Source organism: Toxotes jaculatrix, chromosome 21 (assembly GCF_017976425.1).
Source record: "Toxotes jaculatrix isolate fToxJac2 chromosome 21, fToxJac2.pri, whole genome shotgun sequence".
NCBI classification, from domain to species: Eukaryota; Metazoa; Chordata; class Actinopteri; family Toxotidae; genus Toxotes; species Toxotes jaculatrix.
The window spans coordinates 13,586,135-13,612,960 of NC_054414.1; the positions used below are offsets into that span (position 1 = coordinate 13,586,135).

At 42.2% G+C, this 26,826-nt stretch overlaps 2 protein-coding genes across 3 annotated transcripts in view; both read right to left on the bottom strand.

The window, feature by feature from the left end:
• Positions 1 to 172: 172 nt before the first annotated feature.
• LOC121200957 (peptidyl-prolyl cis-trans isomerase A-like) lies at positions 173 to 4,276 on the bottom strand. Its single transcript, XM_041066472.1, has 6 exons — positions 4,030 to 4,276; positions 3,849 to 3,879; positions 3,005 to 3,093; positions 2,820 to 2,916; positions 2,040 to 2,115; positions 173 to 1,087 (listed from the first exon to the last, which is right to left on the bottom strand). Exons 1-6 carry the CDS (start codon positions 4,180 to 4,182, stop codon positions 952 to 954), a joined length of 582 nt encoding a protein of 193 aa, XP_040922406.1. The 5' UTR covers positions 4,183 to 4,276; the 3' UTR covers positions 173 to 951.
• Positions 4,277 to 5,158: 882 nt separating this feature from the next.
• LOC121200955 (zinc finger MIZ domain-containing protein 1-like) overlaps positions 5,159 to 26,826 on the bottom strand; it is a 105,692-nt gene continuing 84,024 nt past the window's right edge. For both annotated transcript variants that reach the window (XM_041066468.1, XM_041066469.1), the window contains 18 exons: positions 14,984 to 15,119; positions 14,458 to 14,572; positions 13,771 to 13,988; positions 13,482 to 13,683; positions 12,853 to 13,128; positions 12,579 to 12,761; positions 12,367 to 12,444; positions 12,093 to 12,261; positions 11,869 to 12,010; positions 10,895 to 11,105; positions 10,573 to 10,678; positions 10,313 to 10,473; positions 10,113 to 10,180; positions 9,929 to 9,997; positions 9,590 to 9,834; positions 9,269 to 9,432; positions 8,823 to 9,089; positions 5,159 to 8,722 (listed from right to left, as the gene is read on the bottom strand). In XM_041066468.1, coding sequence (XP_040922402.1) covers positions 8,615 to 8,722; positions 8,823 to 9,089; positions 9,269 to 9,432; positions 9,590 to 9,834; positions 9,929 to 9,997; positions 10,113 to 10,180; positions 10,313 to 10,473; positions 10,573 to 10,678; positions 10,895 to 11,105; positions 11,869 to 12,010; positions 12,093 to 12,261; positions 12,367 to 12,444; positions 12,579 to 12,761; positions 12,853 to 13,128; positions 13,482 to 13,683; positions 13,771 to 13,988; positions 14,458 to 14,572; positions 14,984 to 15,119 — 2,918 coding nt within the window. In that variant the 3' untranslated portion in view covers positions 5,159 to 8,614. The remainder of the gene's footprint in view (positions 8,723 to 8,822; positions 9,090 to 9,268; positions 9,433 to 9,589; positions 9,835 to 9,928; positions 9,998 to 10,112; positions 10,181 to 10,312; positions 10,474 to 10,572; positions 10,679 to 10,894; positions 11,106 to 11,868; positions 12,011 to 12,092; positions 12,262 to 12,366; positions 12,445 to 12,578; positions 12,762 to 12,852; positions 13,129 to 13,481; positions 13,684 to 13,770; positions 13,989 to 14,457; positions 14,573 to 14,983; positions 15,120 to 26,826) is intronic.

Genomic DNA, 26,826 nt, shown 5'->3' on the forward strand with positions numbered 1-26,826 from the left:
ATTCATCCATGTCGCAGTATGGATCTGGGACCTGTGAAAGTCCACAAGGCTGTATATATACACAACTAATACATCACACTCTTTTCAACATTAACTAATCCAGATGTTACACAGTTTTATCTTCCCACAACATTAAAAAAAACAGAATCTGGATCTTGCTAAGTATTTTTTGTGCATCTGGGAAAATGGACTTATCAGATTTGGCTTCATTACCTTCTTAAATACCAGCACTGGCAGAACTCACAGTACGCTCTGATACAAAATGGCTCGACCCCCAAAAAGAAGCATTTCCCTGCACGGAACTAATTACATCTGACATTGCAGACCTTAATTCTTCTTGACAGACCTCAGCAGAATAAATACTTAAGTGGAATAAGATCATTAGTCAGCTCAAGCTGATGAGGAAAGCAGAAGGGCGAGAGGAAAAAAAATGACCAAAAAAAAAAAACTGATCTCACCCTGCAGCTGGTGATGAAAAACACTCACCTTCAACCAATAAATGGGCACACCTTTACCTCAAACATTATTTCAGCCAGTTGTTTAAGTGCAAAACTTTTCCTTTGGGGATTTTTCTAATGCTCTGACATCTACGTTCCTGTAGTATAAAAACAGATGCTAAGAACAAGCTCATATATTTAGAAAAAAACTTTTTATTTTTTTTGCAAATAAACACCCTTTTCCAAACCTGTTAAATTGAATATGAATGCATTAATTTCTCTCTTTCAAATAGAACATTTTATAGCATGACATAGTTAAGTGCGTTAGTTGTCACTGAATTCAAGTACTAACAAAAAAAAAAAAAAAAAAACTGAGACTGGCTCTCAGATTTTCTATTGTCAGCAAAGAGAGGTAGCACTTCGCACCATGACTGAAGAAAGAGCCTCTTTCACTCTCACATTGAAATTACAGCAGGAGATGAGACTAGGACCGTGTCCACTGCTCACATGAAGTCTACTTGAGCTCTCCACAGTCTGTGATAGTGATCCTCTTGGAGGTTCGCCCAGACCGTGAACCGAAAGACTCCACTTTCTTGACCACATCCATTCCCTCCTTCACACTGCCAAAGACAACATGCTTGCCATCCAGCCTGAATGAAGAAAGACGAAGTTTATTATCACTGCCCCAGACAGTGAGACGATCCATGATGCACCCAGCTGGGTTTGACTTGTGGCTTTCTGTTGGGTGATGCCACTTTTTATGAAATGATTGTGCTATTTTAGGCTGTTTATAAATCTTCACACTTTTCTGCTCTCTTGCCAAAACATAAGAATTCATTGCTTTCAGCAAGAATTTTATTCTCAGCAGGGTGGAACACACAACACTCTGAAACAGCATTTCAGCATTAACTGGACTCGACTCATCCATATTTAAAAAATCTAAAATAAGCAAGCATTCCAAAAGTAGCAGGTTTCTAAAGCCAGCAACTGCATGGGATCTCTGGGCCATTACAGATTATTATTTTTACTCATAGTTTATTATTTTTACTAAATTATTTCTTACTTTCTTCAAGAGTGAGGAGCCTCTGACACACACAGGTACTTGCTGATACCTGAACTTCAAAGCCCCTGGTGGTGGATTGTAGTGCTTTTGTGATGGGATCAGAGCTGTACACCGCTGCCACCACCACCAAGTTACTTTGTTTCGTCACAATTAAAATCACAGGAACTCCTCCTGTTTATTGTCCTTCAAAAGGCTTAGTTATGTCGTTTTGTTTATGATTTTTATTTTGTTTTCCACCAATCACCAGAAATAACAGCATTCATATGATATCTACCAATGCTTTTAAATTCATAAGGGATATTTTGGAGGGTTAAAACCCTTGAATGTGAGCAAAAAGTTGTTTGGTGAAACGGATATTGTGTGAAAAAGGAGAATAATTATCACATTACAAAATATGTTTTCCAGACAGCCCATAAACAGAGCTTTGTAAAAATAACTTTAAATGAAAGCCAGCAACAGGCATAAATTCAATCCAAGTACAAGAACAACCACATTACATTTTCATTAGCCTCTGGAGTGTAGTGTTTGTCAGTACATACCATTCTGTTTTAGTGGTGCAGATGAAGAACTGGGATCCGTTGGTGTTGGGTCCAGCATTGGCCATGGACAAGATCCCTACAATGCAACAAATTCGCATTCAGTTGGGTCAAAATAACAAAACATAAATGTAGAGAGTGTTTTCACACAGGCTTTACAGAACAGAATGACTTTAACATGCATTAAATCACAAGACACAAATTTATTCAACAGATCAATTTGATGCAAGGATCAATTACGTACATTCAAAAAAAGCACAGTCAATCATTATGGTCAATGTAAGGAATCATCTATCATATTCATTATTGGCCTGTTATTTAAACACTATTTTCACAATGCTGCCACCTGGTGGTGAAAATGAGTGAGAAGAATCATGTCATAAGAGAGAGCAGTTTGGAATATTTCAATCTAAAAATAAGCAACAATAATGTAATAATAAGGCAGCGATGAATTACGTCACCAAAACATCAAATTCTTAATAATGCATTCCTTCCATGTTTTTATTTTTGCCTCAGGACAATAAGTGTTCACCAGCCTGGTTTCAAACCCTGCACTGTGAAGAGGAACAACTGAAAACTACCAGCTATTATAATTATTCCCTTAAAATTCCCAGACCTTCAAGGACAACTGATCAAATTCCCAGGTTCTCCACGTCTGGGAACGCCTCTGAAAAATTCAGCTTTTCCTGAAAATCCATGAACAGTGGAAACCCTGGAATAATCAGACCAGGCAGCGTCCTCATCGTCAGTGTACACAGAGACAGTGGGATATGGAGTAATTACCAGGTCCAGTGTGCTTCAGTTTGAAGTTCTCATCGGGGAACTTCCATCCATAGATAGACTTCCCTCCAGTTCCATTGTGGTTTGTGAAATCTCCCCCCTGAAAACACAAAACACGTCACTGTAATTACACTAAAACAGCACGCCGGACAATTAAAGGACACAAAAAGGGAGAGAGAGAAGCCTACCTGGCACATGAAGTTAGGTATCACCCGGTGGAAAATTGATCCCTTGTAACCAAAACCATGTTCCCCAGTGCACAGCGCCCTGAAGTTTTCTATGAAAGAGAGCTTGAGTCAGACTCTGCCTCTGACAATCCACATAGGTCTGTGAACACTCAGTGAGTTTTGGGAGGTGTCCCAAGCAAAAAATGGATATTTCAGTTTACAGCTGCCTCCCTCTTAAGTAGTCATCTACTTACTCATTTGGGCGTTATATTTTTGTGATGCTTGTGTCATTTTTAAAGCAAAAATGTCAAGCATTTCTGCTCCCAGCTTCTCAAAATTTACTGCTTTCCCCCATCTTGACATTACAGTAAATTCAATTAGGACTGAGAGGGCCACTCCAAAAGCTTCTGCTTGTGTTTTTTTGAAGTAGCTCATGGTGGATTTGAGCGTTGCTTTGGATAACTGTCCTGCTGTAGAAGCCAGACTCTTCTCATTCTCTGCCTTGACTGACTGCATAACATCTACATCCCCAAGGCAGAATACTTCCACTCCAGTGCTTCACAATTGGCAAAAGGCAGGCTACTAAGTACTGACTTGGTATGGCGCCCAAACTTTTGCACATGCCATTAATGCAATTACTTTTTTCATCCTGTTTTTTAAGTTAATAACAGAAAAAGTAACAGGACTTACTATTACACTCTCTTCACTTCGAAAACCAAGCACATAAGTTTGCCAAGCTCATACTCTTACATAATTCTTGATTTAAGATTAAGGTTCCTTAGGCCCTGATACGATCAGCCTCTGGTTCTAACTTGTAACCGTCTGGTGGTGTTTGATATGGAGGCGTTTGAAAATAATTGCTTACCTGCGGTTTTAGGCACAACTTCGGAGTTGAGCTGCAAAAAGAGAAAAGAGACCTGCTGTCACATGTGAAGAGGAAAACTCACTCAACGACTGCATGTAAACGTTATCAAAAGGAAGCGGGACACGTTCTAGAGGAGCAGCAGCTAAAGGAAAATATTAACAGAATATTTTTATTCTCTCACCTCAAAGGTTACTCTGCCCAGAGGTTCGTTGTCTGCAGCAATGTCAAAGTAAACCGTCGGGTTGCTGTTAGCAACTGCTGGGCCGCTGCTGTACATACGCGCGGCGGTAAACGCCAGAGAACATAACTTTATCCTGTTTGATAAAATTAACATTTTTCAAAGCTAACGCGGCTCAGTTGTTCGGCTCAGGTCAGGAAGGCGCTGAAAGTCACGCTTACATATGGGAGACGAGGAAGTTTTTCTTACACAACCGGAAGCACACGTTCTCCGAGGTTGTCAAAATCTCGCGAGATTACACTTGATCTGTGTTATAATTTGGGGTTTCTTTTTCTACCTCTAGGGAGGTCCAAAGATGTGAGCTGAAGACTCTGCCTCACAAATAAATGTCCATTAACCCGCCTAGAAAACATCACAGGAAAAAAAGACGATTCAAAACTGAGTCATAACTTGTAGTTTTTTTTTTTGTTTTTTTTTTAAGAATATCTGTGAATCATGCTTTTAATGCCACAGCCTTTCTGAGTATTGCTGCTGACCGCATGCATGCCCGTATGGGCAAAATTTAACAGCCTCTACATCCAGGACGATAACGCACCATGTCACAAAGCAAAAGTCGTCTCTTACTGGTTTCATGAACACAACAATGAGTTCAGTGTCCTTCAGTGGCCTTCCCAGTCACCAGATCTGAATCCAATAAAGCATCTTTGGGACGTGGTTGAACGGGAGACTGGCAGCACGAATGCGCAGCAGTCTGCAGTATGAAAAACACAAAACATGTATAAAAACCTTCCATTTCTGTTGCTTTCTAAGTGTACAAGTCATCTATTTTCTAACTGATCTTTTCCATTTATTTTCTCTTGTCCTCAGTGACCGATGGCATGGCAACCTCTCAACTCCTCAGTGTAATTCCTAAGAGTAGGTTTAAATTCCTTTACTCTGTTGTGTTAATTAATGTGAGCTCATATCTTTTCCTCATAAGGCCAAGCTGACCTTAAGCTATGTTAATCAAAATGTGGTTGAAATTTGATACCCATAATTTACACCTTCTGCTTGGATAAACAGCCTGTGGGAGTTAGCCAGGTCTCGTTGTCACACTATGATGCAAGTGAACAAAAGAAAAGACCACAGTAGGTATCGTCTGAATACATATTTATTAGATAAATATTAGGTTGTCACATCATCTAACTACATACAGTTCTGCAAGACTAAAAATCACAATTAGTTCCTTTATTTTCTGACCAGTTTAGAATATGAAATGATTGTACATACAATGTACAAACATAGAGACAATGGCCACATTGCATGAATCACCTTAGATTGTATCATTTTTCCAACTGTTCATGATATCAAAAATTGTACAAACTATGGATTTGGTTACAATCTTCTGGACCCGTCCCTCCCGCTGCCTTTCTCCTACCCCGCCAAGCAATTTTCTTTGTAACCTTGTTTTTTTGTTTCCTTTTTTTTTTAGCACCTCAGAGTATGCAGGTGACAGACTAGAACACTTAGGCTAAATATTACATGTAAAACATAGCTGTCCCAGTTCCCCTAACAAAAGAGGTGAAAGTATATTACAGAGGGGGAACAAAATGCTGAGATACCCACAGACACTAACTAACAAGTTTCATTTTCCATATTCAGCCACTTCCAGTAGAGGGGTTGCAAGCTTTTTATTATTCTGAAGAAACAATGCACATTCCCAGGGAAAATGAATACATTTCTGTTCACATGTCTCTATAGTCATTTACATATATACAGGCATTCTTGGGACGTTTGATCTAGCCTTGCCCTCAGGATCCTTTCCAGGCCAGAGTGATGAACGTGCCCTTCCTCTCTGTATTTTTTAGTTTTTATTTTCCTTATTTTTGAAACAACTTCCCCCAGAAAATGGCCCTTTATTGTGATTGTGCAACTACAGATTTGGGGTGCTGCCTAATACACCAAATTGGATCACTAGAAAATAAGAACAAAATATGAAATGATAATGAATTCCATGGGATTTATCAAAAGTTTCAATTCAGATAGTAAAAAAGTAAAGTGTAATGGTGAACTGTTGAAAGACTTTTGATTTGATGTCTGCTTGTGACTTAAATATGAAACATGTCAGTGTGCTGAATAGGAACAAATAATATTTCTTAAATGACGTTTAAAATAATGCTTACACAAAACCAGGGTGGTTAAATCAGCACAATGCTACAGTTGAAAGAAATTGGATTTCTAGCCTTACAGATTAATAAGAAAACCAGTACAAAATAATTTACCAAAAACAAAAGGGGATAAAAATGTATATGGTCTCGTGCTTTCAAAAAAGCCACATTTTCTATAACAAAAATATAAACAATATCATGATTTTCTTTAAAATATGGTTGTGATATATCTTTAAAATACCACTGTGTATTGACAATTAGCAACAATTATGATATTCACATAGCTCACTAATTACACTGAAAGCCAGCTGATGCCACATATTTTTAAACCATTACTGTTCAGTATCACTGATAAAATGTTAACAGAAATTCAGGAGTAGACAACATTGATCATTTTCAATCAAATACATCTGACCGTGAAGGAAAAATATTGCTTCAAACCAAGCTTGGCATCGGAAAACTGAAATGACGCTACGCAATCACCTTGAGCCGATGCAGGGAAGGAGACCACAGAAAAATGGGACACCTGTTTAAAAACGACAGATGCGAGACAGAGCGCGCTGGGAGGAAAGTGACTAGAAAGCACGATGACCTGCAGGATATAGCTTATGAGACGTTTGCACTGGCCTCCTCACAATGAGGAGGACAGCCGTCATATGCTGGTTACAAACAAAGTCAGTGGTCAGATGGGAGTTTGGGAGCATATGTGGTTACGTTGGACGACTAATGATCAAAGGACAAACATTATCAAGATGATACAAAAATATTCACAATGATATTTACAGTAAAATAGCATTTCTTAAAAAATAATACATTTGCATACTGAACAGCACTCTTCTCAAAAAGTGAAATTGAAAACAAAATGTGGCAAAAGGTCTGCACCAATACTGCTTTAAAAACCACTTCTTGAACAGTAGTGATGGATAAACTGTATCTGTCCTCCCCTATATCTTTGAAATCAATATTACCTCCCATCACACCAATAGAAACACACACACTCAGACACCCATACACGCACCCACACACACATTTGCAGTCTTACACAGGACCAAGCAAACACAAACATCTCCATTCTCATCCCTCTAACTTTGGTGATGTTGAGCAGTTTCCCAAAAGATTCATGGATAGTTTAATTATGCAGCAACAAAAAAAAAAAGAAAAACAAACAAAAAACATAATACAGTATATCCAGCAAATACATGATAAATGTATTGCTGATATCAGCATTATCCCTTCAGTGTTAGTGTTAAATAAATCATTACTAAATCTGACAGAAATCAAAAACAAACGTACAAACGAACAGCAACTGATAAAAACCACACTATCTTTTTTTTTCACCACTTGGAACAGCACTAGACAAGGGCTTGGCACACATGCACTTTGTAGACTACTTAAACAGCACATCATTTAACAGGGAAAGAGATGCAACTTTGCAAAAATGCTAACACGAGCGACACTGGGGCTCATGCAGAGCAGATGGCATGGAAGGAGTAGTAGCGGGAAGCAATAAATGCAGCAGGATCGTCACAGGAACCCCAACCTCACATATTGTACCATTCATTTCCATTAAAATCAGTCCTCTGTATAAGAGGATGATAACTATACAATATGTAAAAGAACGTGTATGCTATTCTCCATATGTGATATAAACTTTTTTTTGTTTTAGTGGGGCCAAAATCTTCTGCATTCCAGCTGTTAACCCATAGAGGACTGAAAAGCAGGGATATCTCTTTTTGACAAAAATATGTATGTATCACAATTGTAGACAAAGTGGAAGCCGATTGTTCCCCAAAAATTTTTTTAAATGTTGGCAGAAAAATTAAAAAAAAAAACACTTTGTCAAGGACAGACATACACCGATCCAACTGATCTTTTTTCTTTTGTAAAGACAGATAATTCTTTTTTTGCATTGCCAAAATCTCTTGTGCTTTTAAATGATGTGTAGTGGACAAAACAGTGCGACTAACCAGACCAGTCGGGGAATGGAGCTGTGACACCAGGAAGCTGTGGCCTCTCAGATTGGAATAACAATATGGACATAACGCACACTGGCCAGATAGCGCAGGTTTTTTTCAGTTATTTTTCACTTTTTTTTTTTTTTTTTTTTTACAGTTAATTCCTTTTTCTTTTTAAAAGGAAACAAAACATGAATAAAAAATGCTACAACACGTTTCTAATGTGCACACATACACCTGTGTGTGGCGTAAAAAAAATCAACTGAGTATAGCTGCACAGTTCAAAAGTATCGCCACGGGGTGAGCATCCCGCTGTGTCTTTGAGTTTTAACCTCTTTCAGTCAATCTGCGCTGGCGAATGAAAACTGTACAAGAGGAAGAAGAGAAAGGGAGTGCATCTTTGTGTTTATCAAGTACTGAGCGACCGCCCAGGGTTCTCAGGTAAACTGCAGGCAGTCAGAAAAGTTTATGTGTGTCTGAATCGCCTCAGTTGTTTTCGAAGAGTGATAGAAGGTCATCGTTGCTATTGCTGGGAAGGTCTGGGGGATCCAGGTACGACAACAGCTCATCTGGGTTAGCAAGTTCTGGAAGAAGCTGTAAAGAAGAAGGAATGATGGCATTTGTTTAGGCATTCATGTGAACACAGGTTACAAAAGATTGGCTTTCAAAATATCTGCTGTATGTCAGGACTCACGTCTAAAGATGGCTCGGGCATGTCCGACCCTGCTTGGCTGTCCAAACTGCTGGAGGGGTTGAAGGCCAGGTCGCTGTGGGGATGGTTGTTGGGGCCAGGCTGCTGCTGCTGCTGCTGCTGTTGCTGAGGAGGTGGAACTTGTCGCGAGGGCTGCGGAGGCCCGCTGTGGTGTAGCTGCTGCCCTGATTGGCTCCCAGGGTGTGGAGACGCATGTAAGCTCTGCTGCAATGGACCATGCGATTGGTCATTGCCGGCAGAGTGAGGTATCTGTAGACAGAGCGGGAAAATATATTAAGACCAGGGCTGTCTACAAGAAAATGAGCAAGAACAGTTCCCATAATGTCAAAATACATGTTTCATTTTCCTTCTCTTGTGATCATACTGGATAAAAACACATGTGCAGTAGACTGGAAAATATAAGGATAAAGAAAAAAAGTAGAACTCACTGAGTCAGGCATGTTGTGGGAGAGTGGCTTATCTTGGGTCATCATGCTGCTAGGCATATCAGGTGGGTGAGACAGCTGGGGGCCATGCATGAAATCATTCATCGACGTACCACCAGGGGTGCCATGAGGGAAGTCAAAGTTCCCGTGCCCCTGGTAACTGTTACCTAGCACACAAAATAAAATAAAAAAAAAACATTAAATACATGTGTACATTTCTTACACTTAAACTTCCTGCAGAATTCATAGGTTTTTGTAGAATGACTGCCCATGACTTTATCTACAAATCTATTCAGAGATTTGTATGATTGAACAGTTTACTACCTTGGTTGCCGTATTCGCTGTTGTTGCCCCCTTGTTGAGAAGGTAAGGATGGGTACGGTGACGGTCCCGGGCCAAGCTGAGCTATCATGTCCATCACATTGGGCATGATCATCTGGCTGGGACTCATTGTCTTAAACCTCTTGGCCAGTGGCCCATCTGGATCCTCCTTGATGTGGATGTCAGATTTGATAGCCACCGGCCGCCAACTACACGTCGGGTCAATGGTCACCTCCTCAAATTCAGAGCTGGTGAAATACAGATGGAATCAAATGGTTAAGATACACAGAAGTTAAGAGTAATATTATACGCGTTACAAATTTGTTTCTTGTCTCAACTTACTTTTGAATGGCGTTCAAGATTCCCCACATGTACTGATCCACTTCGAGTCCTTCTAACAAAGCTGTTTTACTGAGGAGACAAGAGAGACTGGGATTAAAATGATGACAGAGACAATTATGTGGCTTACAGTCAAATACTATAAACAGGGCAAATATTACTAGGTATCTAAACAGGATAAACCTACTTGCATACAGGACATCGCCATGTTCCCCGCTCACAGTTCAGTTGTAAATATGATTCCAAATCAAAACACTGCAAGAACAGACAAGAGAGAAAACAGTCATGCTTTTTTTCCTGTGAACTATTTTAAAATTCTGATGCCTTCTCCCTGAAGGCATCAGTTTGTTGACTCCCAGTGTGTTTATTTTTCCCTTTGGTGTTTACCTGAACGTGTTTGCAGTCATGGCCTCTCGCTGGAAGCTGTATTCGCCGGAAGGTGATTGGACATTTGAGGGAAACCTTGATGGCCGTCTGCTCCACGCCATCTTCTCCGTTGAGCGTGGCATTGCCAGATGACGCTGCTACGCTGCTGAAGTTCCTCTTAACTTCAAAGCAGAAGGAGAGAAATATTGTGTCTAAGCAAGGACTCTGACAATGACGGGGATTTCAGGGAGTAAAATGTGACAGTGTTCTTGTGTGAATACCTTTGGTGATGCAGTGCTCTGCAGGCAGAAGCCTCTTCTTCAGTAAGCCCTGGAGGACAGAGCGAACCGAGGGCCTGTGGACCAGCTGCAGCACAAACAAGTGCGACTGCGGGAAGAAACATCACTATCACTATCGCAAACATCCTCCCATGTTGTTTTAGTTTGTTGCCTTCTTTACTGCTTCAACATGAAAATCCAGAAGAAATCTGACAGAACAAGTTCTTATTTTGTTCAAAGTGACTTTTATTTATCTGGTAACTACGTTTTATGTCAGTATTTGTATAAACCTCTTTATATTAGTTCTGGAGATTTGTGTACTCACACAACAGCAGGCAGTGACTGTGATCTGGATTGTGTTCCTTCCCGGCTGGCATACGTGTTTCAAGTGCAGGGGTTTGTGGGAGGTCTTATTGTCGCCTCTCTCGATGGTGAGCGGCGTGGCGTTGACGCTGACTTGGACCGATGCCGGCCAGTTGGTGTTCATCTGACGGTCCTCGTGATGATAGCACTTGAACTGCAGCTCCAGGTCCGATCTGCACAGACAAGGAAAGAAAAGTGTACTGAAGCACATAAAGGAAAAAGAGCAGCAATCCATTTCTACAAATCATTTAAACTGATTCTGATGTAAAAGTTTTATTTGTCTGAGTTTGTGGCAGTTGGTCATACGTGATTCCACGTGTGTACAGACAAACTTTATTAATACAGATTCTGTTAGAGTATATGTAATAATAAGAGAAACAGCTCCTTAGGCTGTTCATTCTTTAGCATTTGATGTATGCCGTACAGGGTGTTAGGAGGCTAAATTTAGGATGATGCGACCTCTCTTGATTTGGCACCAAAAGGAATCCTTATATCAGGACTCTTGATAAGCTGCAGATATGAGAGTGATTTTTGCTGGAGAGGGGAGTAAACGGAATTACAATAAAATCACAAAATCAGAAAATGAATGCATGAATGACCTTCTCCAAGTTAGCTGGGAAAACAGTAGTTTGATTTTTTTTGGATAATTCTTGTCTGCAGACAGCATGACTGCACAACCTTTTCAATCTGCTTGACAAAGGTTAAGCTGAATGGAAGAATACCCACTGGTTCTTGACTGCAGGATTCTTATGTGAAGCTAAATTCCCTTTTGACTGAGTGTCAAATGATCAGAGAGAAGAAACAGAGAAAACTCCTGGAACTTAGGTCTTTCATGTAGGCTGTTAGAACAGTAAGGTTCACAGCTGGGCTTTAAACTGAAGTACAGCACACAAACTGATTTCACTTTAACCACAGCTTCAGTGCATGGGGCCTTACCTCCACATGAGCGTCTGGTGTACAGAGGGCCGTAAGTGGAAGACGTGGTTGCTGACAGCGAGGTTGTGCTCTAGCCTAAAAGGCTCTAGGACTACACCATCCCGCACTGGAAATGTCAGGCGCAGCTCTTCGTTGTGGCTGGCTATATGGGTGGAGAAAAGTGCCAGTGAGACAGTTGCAAACTTTTAAAGGAGTAAACTCTTGGATATTTACCAGTTACTGACCTGGGGGTGGAGGGAGAGCAGTGATATTTGGTTTGATGTCAGGAGGGAAGGGTGGCTTCACATCCTGGTTTGGCGACAAGTATGGAGGGATGTTACTTCCTGGGGTCATTGGAGGAGTGGGGTTGCCTGGCACTGGAGAATGAGGGTAGTTACCCACTGGTCTGGGTGGCTATAATGAAGACACTCAAATTAGTACATCATAATTCATAGGACTGCAAACAACACAGCCAGAGCATGATAACATGATCAAAAAAAGACACAAAAATGGACTTACCCCATTCATATTACCCTGGCTGTACTGATATCCACTTCCAGAGAAGTTATTTGTTTGGCCATTAAAAGGTGGCTCTTGCTGTAATTCCATAAAACATGTTCAGAAATTATTTTCTTCTCCACATTAATCACAATTATTTGCACCAAACTGGTGCCTACATCTTGCTAAAATGGCAAATAATCCTAAATGGTGATATAACAATCATACTGCACCTTATAGTACTGGCCCATGGCACCGCTGGGTGGTGGGTATTGGCCCTGCAGCTGCTGTCCCGGCATCCTCTGGCTGGGGTAGTTGGGGGAAGGCAGTGGCCTTGAGGCGTTGGGTGTGGGGTACTGCCCCTGCTGGTTAGGGAACTGGTTGTTTGGTCCATACTGCTGTCCACCATAGTTTGGCTGTGCATGCAAACATACATACAAACATATTCGACATACAGCAAAGGAGATAAATCTTGAAAGTGAAAGTGATGAATTCATATCCACTCACCTCCCCTGGGTACGGTCTTTTTATGCCCTGCATACCCATGCTCTGAGGCCGGGGTCCGGCATAACCTTGCTGGGGCATCCTTTGGCCGTGTGCCCCGAAAGGCCCCATGCCTTGACCCCTAGGCTGGTTCATTCCCATGGGTGGCCCGCTCATGTTGGATGCATTCATGCCTGTGCCCATGTTCCCTGGGAGGGAAGGAGGGCCGCGGGGTCCTGGCTGGTTCATGAACTGGCTGTTGTACGCCTGGTTTGGTCCCATCTGGAAAGAGGAACTCATCTGGAAGACAAAACGGGTTAAGTCAACCATCTCTGCGGCAAAGACAAAAATCCTCTGACTAACAAAACACAAAAATGTTCTAACCTCTGAAAACAAATATGTGCTTGGTAGCTTTTGCTATAGTGAAATGTGCTATTTTGGCTCAGAGACTACTTCAGCTTATTATTCACCCTGAAGTTTGATTTAGCCTTGTTCAACAATAAGCTTTAATACACTCTCTCAGCTCCCTGTTATTAATGAAAGGATAGTACTGAAAGACAGTGATTGAAAAATAGACTCCCAAATAAAGAAATAATTGCAAAAATATGCAGTTATTTCTTTCATGAACTGAGATGCTATCTCACAGGTCCTACCGGTCCATATTGGTTCATGTCCTTGTTCTGGGTTTCCTGCAGGGCAGCTACAGTTGCTGTGGCAGTGGCAGTTGCGGTGGCAGCAGCAGCAGCAACTGCAGCGGCAGCAGCAGCAGCGGCTGGCTGGGTGAAGTCCGAAGGAGGACGGGAGTGTGGTGGGATGCCCATTCCACCAGGTCCAGCATTAGGCCCTCCTGGATAGCTATGGTAAGGAGCAACAGTATGAATAACTTCTTTTGAAGTTGTTTTAAATATTGCAATAACCAATACTAATCCACTGTCCACTTACTTGCCACCAAAGCCTCCTCCTCCGGGGTAGTTGGGTCGTCCATACATGCCCTGCTGCATGTAGCCCTGGTTGGAGTTGCCTTTGTTGGGAAACTGCTGCTGAGGACCAGGGAACTGAGGCGAGTTCATCCCTGGATTGTTACCAGACATGCCCGAGCCCATAGAGTTACCGCCAGGGTTCATGGGATTGTTGTTGTTGGCCATGGGATTCCCCAACACCTGTCGGGCATAGATAAACATAGACATAAACATAAACATGAGGAACAGTAAATACTGACTGCATTATGATGATGTTCAAAACAACTCAGGACACAGGTCTGTGTGTGATGTTTTCTCACTGGAGAAACAGTGAACTAAGAAACTGCATTTTTAAAGTTGTTATTAATAGAATTAAAAGGTGGAAAATTCCACAAATTGCTTTGCAGCATACACAGAGGACATCATGGTGGTGGATATCAAATTACACTTCAGAGATACTTAGTATAAACCACATCTATCAGTGTATGCATTAGGATGTGAGCTACATCAATTTTTCCATTACCTAACAATAACACAATCTGGAAAAAATAAGATATGAAAACCACTTTTGAAGCCCCATTTTGAACTGTCTCCTGATGAGAAACCCTCTACATCAGATGCGATCCACTCAGATGCACTTTTACTCCCTCAGACAGGTAAAAGATCTCACCTGGCTCTGTGAGGTGTTGGTCACACCCCAGACGGTCGTCACCACAGACAACGAACCTGGAGGCTGATTGGCGTTCTGCTGCCAGGGAACTGAGTCGTAGGGAAAAGACCCATCTCTGCAGGGGATGGACAAAAACGCATCATGAAGGCAAAACAAAATGTGCCTTGTGTCACTGCACAAATATTTGCACAGTACAGTCGTAGTAAGTATATTTACATTTGCTGAATGATATGGAAAGGCAAAGGTTTTTATTATTTGGATTATAAAATAAACGCACGTTCTTCGTCCTGTGTTGTAATTATTAACTACATGTACTAGGGGGTGGGCGGTACTGTTTGTCCCCACTGACTGTGCTACAAGCAGTTAGTCTGGCAGTTTGTCTGGCCACTGATCCATAAGGAACACTGGGCTTCATGTGGAGAGGAAGGGCTTTCCCCAAGGGCCTGGTCTGTCTGTTCACACACCCAACACACACGCAAACACACCTCGCACACATGCCAAAAAGCGCAGCCGTGTGAACACTGACCCGTGTGAGAGGCTGGGCTTCATGGAGCTCATTGGTGGCTGCATGGGCACTTTTCCCGGAGGCTCGTTCTGCCTGTTCTTCTGGTGACGGAGAAGGAGGAGGCGTCCCAGCTCCTCACACCAAGAGGACAGAAGAGCTGGAAAGAGAGCAGAGGAAGAGTGTGTCAGTGCCGTCGCACTCCTGTGAGAAATAACTGCAGAGGTAACAGCCCTTCACTGCAAGCGCTGCAAAAACCTGCAAAAACCGATTATGTGAAAGCGGGAGGGAGGTGAAACAACTTAGGAACAGAAGCTTCTGAGCAAAACTGGACATAAAATAGAAAAGCAATGACCTGACTGACAGGACAGTGCATAAAATCATTGTGCAAAAGATCTTGTGACAAGTTGGAGAGTCCTGTGCTGTAAAAGGTACCTCCAAAACAGAAAAAGTGTACAATATGTCAGTCCTCTTAACAAAGCAACATCCTATGGGCCAAAATAAGACGTTTCTTGAAACTTAAATTAAATTTAAAAATTTTAAAATGTAAGGACCTTCACTGAAATTATCTGCTAAATAAAAGTAAGACTGTACTCCAAATGTCTAAAATTGTTAATTTTTTAGTTAGGCAGTTAACTAGATGAAATATTTAAGAGATGTTTATTTATTTATTTATTTTACTTTAGACAAAAGCTTTTAGTTTATTTATGGGCTGGTTTATGTTTCTTGGACTTAAAGAATTTAAATTAAGCTTTTTCACATAGGAGCAGGATTGCAGAGGTTAAATGTGTTACCTATATCCATGCTAGCAGCAAGATACATATTGAACAGATTCACTACTGTTTACTGGAAAATGATGTGAAGATTTTTTTGTGGGGAGATGAATGCATACGGTGAAGTGAGAGACTTAACCTTCACATATGAATCAAACAGAATAAAAGAACAGAAAACGCATTTCCTTCTACTCTTTTGTGCCTCTTATACACATTGAGTGACTCTTGTTCTTGTTCTTTCTTTCTTTTTTCATAGTTATTTATTAGAAAGTCTTATTCTCTGTTTCCCTGTGTTTCAAACCTGATGGCAGGAACCAGTCATCTCAAACTATTCATAGTTACTCAATATCCAAAAGTATGTCCGTCCATCCTGTAAAGGCACTTTTCATCCATCAAAAGCCTCTCTGTCCATTTTCTTTGGTGGACTAACTTGTAATGCACTGAAAAAAATGACAACTAAACCAATAAGCAGGAGTTTGAACATGGAAAATACAAAACATAGGGAAAAGCCTGTAAAATATGTTGCCACAGATTAATTTGCTGGGTAAAAGCAGCTCACAATTCAACATTTTGACATACAAAGAAACTTTATACTACATATAAGTCAAAAATTAAAAAGCTTAATCTTTGACAAAATATGGTTTTGCAGTATTTCACACACAAAAGAAAATCCCTGTTACAGTAAGAAAACAAAAGGAGGCATCTTTATGCAGCAATGTAAAACACCAGCGTCAATCCAGCATGCCACTGCTGCTGTTGGCCACTAGGGTTCACTCTGGGCCTGCAGATGGTCTCTAGCCCTTCCCTTCTTTCCACCTTCCTACCTACCGCTCGGTTAGGTAGCTACCACAGAGTGCATTTGATCGAATCATATGCTTTTCATCTGCAGTGTATGTTTTTGTACTGTGCCAACTACAAAAGACTCACTTTCCCTTTTTCCTCTCCCTCTCGCTTCCCCTGCCTCCCTCTAGCCGCTCTCTGCGGCGTCAGAGGAGAAAGGGAATGTGGATTCAATCAAAGAGCAGGGCAGCCACCTCCTCTTATGATTCACAGCACTTCTAGGCTGAGTGAGGAGCGAGGGAGGGGCAGGGTGGGGGAACAGAGAGCTTGGTGATTTCAGCTGCGGTTCGCGCAAAAAGCCACGTCAATATGACAGCAGACAGTGCAGGATGTCCTCGCAGGCAGATCCACCCTGCTGCCACATGCAAAGACGGGCCGCCACAGCACATGTTACACAGGGATGGAGAGAGTGAAAGTGAGATCGGAGGAGAAAGACAGAGTGATAAAAAAAAGGTTGAGTGAGTCAGTGAGAGAGGAGACATCAGGCTAATGGGGCTGATGGGAGGAAGGAACAAACAAAAGCTTCTGACTCCCATCACAAACATGGCAACCCAGAGATTTGACCACACATGAGTGCTTGCAAACAGAGCACAAGCCTACTGACAGACACACACACATACACACACAGACACACACTTAAGGAAAGATACCACGGTGACTTATATTAACACAAACTCACACACAGAGGTAACATAAATAGGACACGAGATGTCCTCTGAGTGCACCTGATTGCTGAGGACAAAACAGGATTTCAGCATCAGTACACAAACACACACCTTCTCTTCTCAGAGCATCGCGCCCCAAAAGGCACCTCCTCTCCTTTCATTTGAACACTGAGCACACCAGCCTCGCTCTGTGTAAAGATGAGGGCTGGAATACAAAAGACATGTACAGATGGTGCCAGCAGTCTCCCTGCCTCCCCCCTCTCCTCCCCCTCCCCTCCCTCCCACTCCTTTAAAAGCAGCATGGGGCTCAGGCGCAGAGGCAGCTGGGTTTTTCCTCCTTTCCTCATGCCCCCCCCCCCCCCCCCCCCCCCCTTCCTCCTTTCTCCCTCCTCTTCTTGGCAAGGCAGGTGCCAGGAGACAGGCTGTGCTGTTCCTCCAGAGGATTGATCTGACTTTACCGTGGCGGTGCTTTGGCTGACAGAAAAGGCCTCTCAGGTACTCTTCTCCTAAAAACATTACACTTGCAGGTAGAGGCGCAGATTTGTAGTTCAGTTTTAACTAAATGCAACTGGGTCCAAGCGCGGCTAATAGGTTTATGAGTTTCACATATTAGAATGTCCTGCAGTGTTTTAACAGCCCCCTCCCTCTCCCAGACCCCCTTCTGATGGAGAGAGTTTTGAATTCAAGGACCTGGCGACCAGCCAGCATGTTACAGCTCAATTAGGTCCCATTATTCTCTTCCAACAAGGGGTAACTTGCACTTCTTCTATGTTGATAAACATGTCTCCAGAATTTATCTCCCAACTGTGGCACAGAGAGGCCGTCTGGCTATGGGGACGATATCCTCGTTTCACGCTGAGGCCGACATCAACAGCCTCGGGACAAAAACAACAACAGTGATGAGCCGAGCAGAGAAATGACAATACATATCTGAGAGAAGGAATGAAAAAAGAGAGAAGAAAAGAGAGGGAAGCACCAGCGCTGTCACGTAAAGAGGAATTATTCTGCCCCACCATTAGATAAAGGGCTTATCACCACACAAAATTACCACCTCCACTGAGTGCCAACCTGTTTAAAGGAGAAGCGCTCTGTCATTGACTCAGAGGATAAACTTCAGGTTTCAGACAGGAGGAGGAACAGCCAACCCTTTACTCCTCACAGTCTTTCCCTCCTCCTCCTTCACCCAAATGTCTCTCAGGACAGTGTGGATGATGAACACAAAAGGATTACTGTTTCTCTTCTCCTGTCCTCCCACAGACGGCCCTTCAATAGACTCATCTGTTTCCCTCCCTGAGAAGAGCCAAAACTGGAGATAATCGTCTCAGGTGTAGCTCTTCCAAATCACAATGACTTCTCTGGACTGAATCAAACTGCCGTTTGGTGCTACAGAGCATCTTTCTGCCTTGTTTACATTGCTCTCCCTGGCGGCGATTGGTCTCTGTCTTCCATAAGGAGAGGAGCCTATTCTGTTTGCCTTGCAGATAGTCCCTAGGGCCCGGCCAAGTCTGAGCCGTATTGATATTCTGGTGCTCAGCTGCATTGCCTTATGGTCAGCCACGGCAAAGGGCGGTAAATGCATCTGTTGGGACTGGATGGGTGGTTCAGTATATGGGCCTGCAGCTTCCAGCTTCATGACAAATGACACGGACGGCATCCCTGACAGTTGTTCAATGCTCTTTCCAATGATAATGCTCACCGGCCCCACCTTTCACTGCACATACAGACAGGAGGCAGACAGATAAACTGGGCTGATTAAATACCTTGATTCTGTCTTTTTTTCCCCTCCCAAAATAAAAAGTCTGCAACGAACATATTTTCTCACTTATCTGTAATGGTCTTTAGTGATTTTGGTTTGCCCGTTTTTGAGATATCTGTGTCAGGGAAATCAGCTTGTCCTCAAATATAACGGAATAGAATTTTCATTGTGCTGCTCAAAATTTGATTTATTTAAGTAAAAGAAATCTTCAGGCATGTGTCTTTCCAGAAACAATCTCCTTTTTAGTCTAAACAGTTTTGCGGAACAGTTTTCACTCTCTCTCCACCAACAGAGGTGGTTATATAGTTGTGTAATGCGGGATTTACATATACCTATGTGCATTGGTTCTGCAGCGACATGTCAGGGCTATAGTGGCTATGCATATGTACCGCGTGGGGACCGTAAGAGCTGTCATCTCCACTGCAAACCTTCTGCCCACTATGAAGCAAGGCAGACTTTCCCACCATCGCTCCGATCACAAAGTAACTGAAAGAATGTAAACACAGTTACTGTGGAGAATATAGGCTAGTTAACAATATATCTGTCTGCGGTTGAGGTGGTGATAAATCAAAAATGGATGTTCTAGGTATCTACGCTGAGACTCGTGTTATTCCCTTGTGCTGACTATAAATCCATCCTACCAAAGGAATAGTCCCTATAAAAACTGACAGTGTGTTTTGTGTATGAACCAAAGTAAGAGAGGCACTGTTTCAAGAAAGACATCTTTATTTTTCAATACTTTGAGCACAAAAAATAAAATTCCATTCCCCTCCTTTGTGTTGTGGTGGAGGCAGAAATCAAATAAATGTTGTTGTTTTTTTGTGTAGCTTGGGTGAGCTGACACTTTAAAACAGATGTACAGCAAATGCAACCTAACCATGATGAATAGTGACTAGGTGCCGTGAGAACAACCTGTGGGCATGGATAACCTTAAAAACACGACATGAATGGCTGCCATGAAAAAAATAGTCACTCCTCCAAAATATTTTCCTCTTCTCTTCGTCTTTTTCCTTTTCTCCCTCTCTCTTTCCCTCCCTTTACTGGCAGGGGACTGCAGGGGAGGCAGCAGGTAAGGCAGATGCCAAGAGCTCTTATGATCCCCATCCCTCCCCCTGCCCCCTTTTCCCTCTCTTTCTCTCTCCCTCCCTCCCTCCCCTCTCTGCTCTGTATCTAATAGACACCTGCTCCCTTGTCAACTGTGGACTCCCACCTGGCATCGTCCCACATGGCTTGGTCACTAACGTCCACACAAACATACAGTACACATCCTGTCATCACATCACACTCACATTATCAGCAGTACTTCCTCACTTATTCCCATGTGAACTGTAACAACAAAGTCCAATTTCTGCTGTAAAGCTGTCAGAGAGAATCATGTCCCCCAAACTGCTTGTTTGAAGACATTTAGCCAGAAGGGCTGAAAGGAGAACAAAGACCATGAGCAAACTAACAAGAACGGCTCTAGTGGGTTGCACTCTTTAGTTTCTGAGGGAGTGCTATTCACATTCTGTCCCCCACAACTCCCTCCTCTCTCTCCCTCTCTCTCTCTCTGTCCAGAAAGGTTTGAATGGACACAAGCCTCCTGCAGGCCAAAGTCAATTAAAATAAGAGAGAGTCTTGGGAGCCCTAGTATCCCTAGTTACTGAAAACACCTAAGAGGCCATGCAAAACAGCCACGTTTAGTTTTAGCCAAAGAATTTCCCACTTATGCAGGCCTCCTGGAACTGTAAAACACTGGGATTTACCTCATAATATGATATAAAGCCATATGAATAACTGGTTGCTATGACATTGTTTACAAAGGCCCAGCCGGTGCCAAACTATCTTGTATAAACTACTGGCTGGATTGTAAATCATCTCCCACTCTGCCTCGCGGCTCTCAGACACAGTCACCACAGAGCCATGGATGCCCACCTGGCAGCCATCAAACCTCTCTTTGTCCTCACACAGATGCCACAAATTATTCATCGATGCCAATTTGAGAGTGAAATGGAAGCGAGTCGTCCATCATGCAGTCTTTCTCACCAAAGAGGAGTAGTTATAACAGGTTAAGGACCTGCCAGCCTATGACAGGCCAGAACTGTGCTACTTGCTTATCAAATAGAGGGATAATTAAGTTGAAACTCACAGGTGTACCGCCTTAAACACATGGTACACATTTTACCTCGCTGGTCACCCTCTCAGCTCGCCAACACCTTTGGCATGGCAGCAAGTGCAAACTGGATGTTGTAAAACGAAGTCTGTAAACTGACTTCATTAGCTCAGTTACTAAGATTTTAAAGTTGGGTGAGTCATTTCGTGACATATTTCAGGGTGAGTGATGTTTCCAGAAAGCTGATGAAGTGGGAGGGATGCGTGAGGTGGGAACATGTGAATGTCATGGCTGCCATGTGGCATCAACATCTGACATATTTCCCCTGCTGTCCTGTGAATATATGCAGTTAAGCAGCTAAGTCATTGAGTGAAATTCATTTTAAGCTGAAAGACAAAAAAAAAAAAGAAAGTGAGTATTTAGCAGTGGAAAAGCGGCTACAAATTGTGGATTGAAAGCATTAGCGTTAACAGTTATAAAACAGCCTGTCTATCTAGGCCAGACAACTGCCTCCTGTCTCCACCTCATCTTTGTCTGCTGCTTTTTTTCCTTGCATTATTTCCTCTGCTGCTCTCTCTCTGGGAAGTCAGTGATGTTGGAGTCTTGTCAATGAGTACTTAGGCCCGTTGCCTCATGGGGAGCCAGACTTGCTGGCTAGGTTTTATGGCCCATTTCAGAGCTGCCCCAGCTTAAATACAGCCTCCTGCTGGCCACATGGCCGCAATGTCGTGCCATGTCCATCCAGCAAGGAGAAGGGGGGGTTGGACGGGTGCCAAAAAGGTTTTACTGAGGCCACAAGCATATGTGTCCATGTGGAGGCAAGCGGCACAAGGAGAAAACGAAAATGCTACGGATTTGGTGTTTCTGGGTTGCTTTTTTGACACTCTGCCTTCTTTGTTGCAAAATCAAAAACATCCAAACACTGAATTACTGAGGGACAGAAAAGCTGTCCCTCATCCCTCTTAACTTCCCACTTCTGCTGTCATAATAACTTCAGTATTAAAATATCCAGCTACCCACTTTGTGATGCAAATTTCTATGTATATATGCATAAAAATGCTGGATTTCTAAATAAAAATCAGAAATGTCACAGATAAGACATTTATCCTCAAATAAAACCTGTGCTCCCAAATTCGAGATAAAGACAATACTGCATATCTTTAAGAAAATCCACTTGGCACAAACTGAATACCCGACTGGAACAAGATACAATATATGCCACAATCTCTAGATGATCAGATAGTCAGATCTCATCTCTCTGACTGTCATTTCTTGGTCATGGTTACCCGTGAACCAACCTTCGCCTAAGCAGGCCAGTGTTTTAAAAGATAATCTCTCTTGGCACATGCAACAAATCTGTTCATTCAAAACAGGGCATGCCATTCAGTGTCCCTGTAAAGTATGAAGGTGGAAATCTATAGTATTTCATCCCCCGGTGAGAATTAATTCCTTGTGCATTTAAGCCAAACATCTCCCCCAACCGAAATCCAATCTTCAATCTGTTGCTGTATGTTGCTCCCTGCTACAGTAAGCTGATTGGCAGCAAAACTCCTTCCAAACCTACATCTTCATGTCTTAATTCAAGAGCTGAAATCTGGCAACACTCTGTGAAAGGTTCTGAGGTCAATGTTTCCATACATCAGTGGTTTTTGCATATTTACAAAAAAAACATCATCACACCTTTTCACAAACCATGCTGATTTTTGATGTATTTTTCCTACCAGGTCAGGCAACCATTCATTTTTATACTTTTTTCCTTGTTTTATTGTTTTATTCAACCTTTTCTTAAGGCACTGATCTGCACCAAATGAGTGGAAACCAATGGAAATATATATAAAAATAATCCATACATGTTTTGCAGTTAAGCTGAAATATGCAAAAACACAGGTATAGGCTTTTAAGGAGGAGGAATCACATTTACTGATTAATACGGAATAAAGGAGAGTCTTCTACCTTGTACAAGATAAATCAGTACAAAAACTCTGAATTCAGATTGTCTAAGCAATGACCCTTTCACCAGACCACGCTGAGGTTCCTGAGACTCTGCCAACTGCCCTGTGAGGCAAACTGCACCAGCACAGAGTGTGTTTTTAACCACACACTTCTGCAACCAGATTATCAGATGAGCAGACCTGCAAAGAAGCGGCTTATGGGAGCCAGACTGTTTCCCCAAGCAACAGGCTGCTATTAATGAAGGCCCAGCCTTAAGCCCTTGTCTACAATGATACTAATTAGGCACAGAGCAGATGTGCCCAGACTAGTGCCCACCTCAGGGTGCTGGGCAGGGCCGGTAGTGTCATGGCGGCATACGCTGGTGGCTGATTCACCTGTGACCTTTTCACAGTGGGCCTGGCGTCAAAGCCTCCCTTTAGAAGTACAGTAGAAGCAGACACTGGAGGAGCCTGGGTCGGGTCCTGGCACCCCTCTAGGCTCATTAGAGTCATCCATATGTGCAACAGATCAGGATTTGAATAAAAAGGCTTCCTCATGATAAACACTCAGGCTAAATCAAACCAATGAAACCCAAGCTTTATTCACTTCTTTGAGAAAGCTGAGATCATTCTTATACTGAACATTTCTGTGCATGTATGTATAAGTATGCATGGCCTTAGGCAGATTTCATAAAACAATATACATTTTGCAGATAATGTGTATGTTTTCATTTTCACATAGTCCAATCAGTGATTTAAATTTGATTTATATTAATCTCCTCATCATTTTAAATGTCTTGTATACTGTATTTAATGTATTTCAAAAGTTTTTTTAAAAGAACATTTATTTTATTTTATGCGTTATTATTCTCAGTGAAGTTGCTGGTGTTTTATCCATATTCAAATAACATAAAAATCTACACTATAATATCCACATATCATTTCATATTCCAAATTTTTGTTTTGCCATTCTATATAAAATGGCTATGTTTTGAGTCTGGTACCAATACTTGCATTTGTTTACTGTGAATAACAAGCAATTTGCTATATTCTCAACTATGCTTGTTGTCCCAGTTTCCTTACAGCGATCATTAAAGTTTCATCACATTATTCTGACTCTGACGCAAGCTTTGTTCACAACTCTTACTCTAACTGCTGTTTCACAGAAATGAAAAAGTGGGGGTGGGATTAACATGCAAATCACCAAGAGGAACAAGGTATAAACTTAGCAGCCGAGAACATCAGAGTGAATCATGACCGCAGGCAGGATGATAAAAACAACATGTGACATGCTTCTTACTATAAAACTCAAACAGACGACACGACAGCAGCCATGTAGCTTCTCTAAATGACCAACCAAAAAGCACATCTGATGTCATTCCACGTACAGTATGTCGACACTGTTCAATGTGAGGACATAATGTAAGGACTGTGATGAGGATGGTCGGTTGGATTCAGCCAATGTTTATGAGTTTCCTGTGCAGCACTTCAACACACAGAAAGTACCTGAGTCAGACTGACACCTCCTGCAGCAGCTGGTTTCTGTAGGGTTCAAATTTTACATTTTACTGTACTTTACAGACATTTCTAAGATATTCAGTGAATGACAACAGATATTTAATAAGAAGTTGACCCCAAACAAACCTATGATGTGACTGGACCTAAAAAGAAGAGCAGAGAATGACTGCACATACTATACTTGAAATAAACAACACTATGGATGTAATGGAACTGGAATAAGAAAAAAAAACTTTCACTGTTTTACTGTGTCATGGTGCAAAGGGGGTGAGTGGGTTGTGGCTTGTGCCTTATGCCCATGAAAGAGGAATAAATTGGTGACATTTGTATCTCTGCTGTTCACCTATAGAGTTTGATAAAGGTCACAGATCACTTAATGCCTCTTTAGTGTGCTGCTTTAACATCATCCAGTACTGTCACTGGTAATCACTTGAAAGCGTCTCACCCTGATATTTTGGTGACAAATTTGTACGATCTTTACTTTCACCGCATATCACCGGATTTTTTTTACTCTAACTTCCAGGGAAGCAGGCTTTTTGAGGTTCATTAAAAGTAGCATTATTCATGGTTCACTGATGCTGTCCCTGACCACCCCATTAATTATGAAGTGTCTACTATCCAGTGCCTGTATTACTTTTGTAGCTTTTACACTACGTATACAAAGACTGTCTGTACTTACAATCACAATTTACATTCTGATCTTTGCAGGATTTCAGTAGCAAATGTGATTAAAATCCAATTTTGGATTTGATTGGATGATTACAATATCACAAGAGCCGTAAACAAACAGTATGCTGTAATTACTGGATAATTGGCTGGACATTCTTTCATTAAAGCCACAGGAAAAGAGCCTGCATGTTCTGCAGGTACACAAATGGGATCAACTGCTCCTGCATGCAGACTGCTGTTATTTTGACTTGGAACTTTATAGAGAAACTTCAAAGAAAAAGGTCGATGCAATTTCACAACTCCGTGAAAACACAAAACAAAAAAACTCCAATACAGAGAACAAGAGATTCATTGAAGATGACAAAACAACAGTAATGAATAGTTGGAACTGTAGACTATTGTACAGCAAGCCAGACAGCTCTTTACCAACACCGCCTGTTGCAAAACCCCTCGTGTCTTTGCATGTTGGGAACTGTCCCACAGACACATTTTAGGGGAAAAAAATCATTGAGTAATTGCCCAAAGCAGGACTTTACTGTACAGCAAAACAAAACCCTTCTTAGTGGAGAGAAAGCAAAGCTAATAAAGGAGCCAACATGCCAAATATAATTCTCAAGTGAGGTCAGTAGGAGAAATAATTACACCAGATGACTTTCTGTCTTAACAAAAACTCATTTATTAAAGGAAAATTCCACCCAAAACCCATCTTTTGCCTGGAGGCACCTCTCTGGTCTGTGTGGTCAGGATGGTCTGCCAATGGGTGCTCAGGTGCTGGTGGAGGTTTTAGGTGAGAAAGGACAGCGGAAGTAGTTTACTTAGCTGTGAGGAGCAGAAACACTTCTGACAAATGTCTAAAATGTCTGTTCATCAGGTTCATTCAGCTTAAGACATGACTGGAACATGAGAAACACTGAATCACTGAACTGAAACCAGTGAATTCCTACATAGGGGGGAAATCTGTGCACGTCTCTGCAGTGTCCCTGGCTGGTTGTGCTGTGTGGCACCAAGAGGAGTGGGTGTGATAAACTGCCAAGAGTCTCGCGGAAAACGCCGCCTCAAGTAGGTCAGCGCGACTCAGAGAGATAATCAAGGCCATTTTGACCCTTTCTGTGTGAGCTGTAAGTGGGTCAAATGCAGCAGTCAGCTGTTGCAACTCTATCACGCGGGGCGCTGCGAGGCACTCGTCATACTGTCAAACCCCATTCCGTTAGCTTAAGACGTGGCAGGTTGCCCGCCTGCACCCACCAATGCAGGAATCAACCATCTATCTATCAAACATGAAGTCCCTCTCAGCAGCAGCAGCAGCAGTAGCAGCAGATTCACCTTCTCGCTTGTCACTGAATACGCCCCCTGCACACAACCCTGCTTAACTGTTGTCTCCTCCTTTTGACAGTTCACAGCTTCGCAGCTCTGTCCTATTCACAGTGGCACAGACTCCCCTGCCCCCCCCCCCCCCCCCCCAACCCCCTAAAATGCCACCCGCATTTCAACCAGACTAACTCCAGCAATGTCCCTGCTTATTGCTCACTCTTCACTTCACAGGAAAAAAAAGGGGGGACTCATGTGTCTAGAAACACTTTTGAGCATGAATCTGCAACAGCAGAACAAAGGCGATACAGGGCA

Coding starts and splice junctions, on each gene's coding strand:
- LOC121200957 (XM_041066472.1), bottom strand. CDS start 4,182: ATGTTAATTTTATCAAACAGGATAAAGTTATGTTCTCTGGCGTTTACC. Junction 2,116..2,819: donor ACTGAAGCACACTGGACCTG/GTAATTACTCCA, acceptor GTTGCATTGTAG/GGATCTTGTCCATGGCCAAT. Junction 1,088..2,039: donor TGCACCACTAAAACAGAATG/GTATGTACTGAC, acceptor TTCTTCATTCAG/GCTGGATGGCAAGCATGTTG.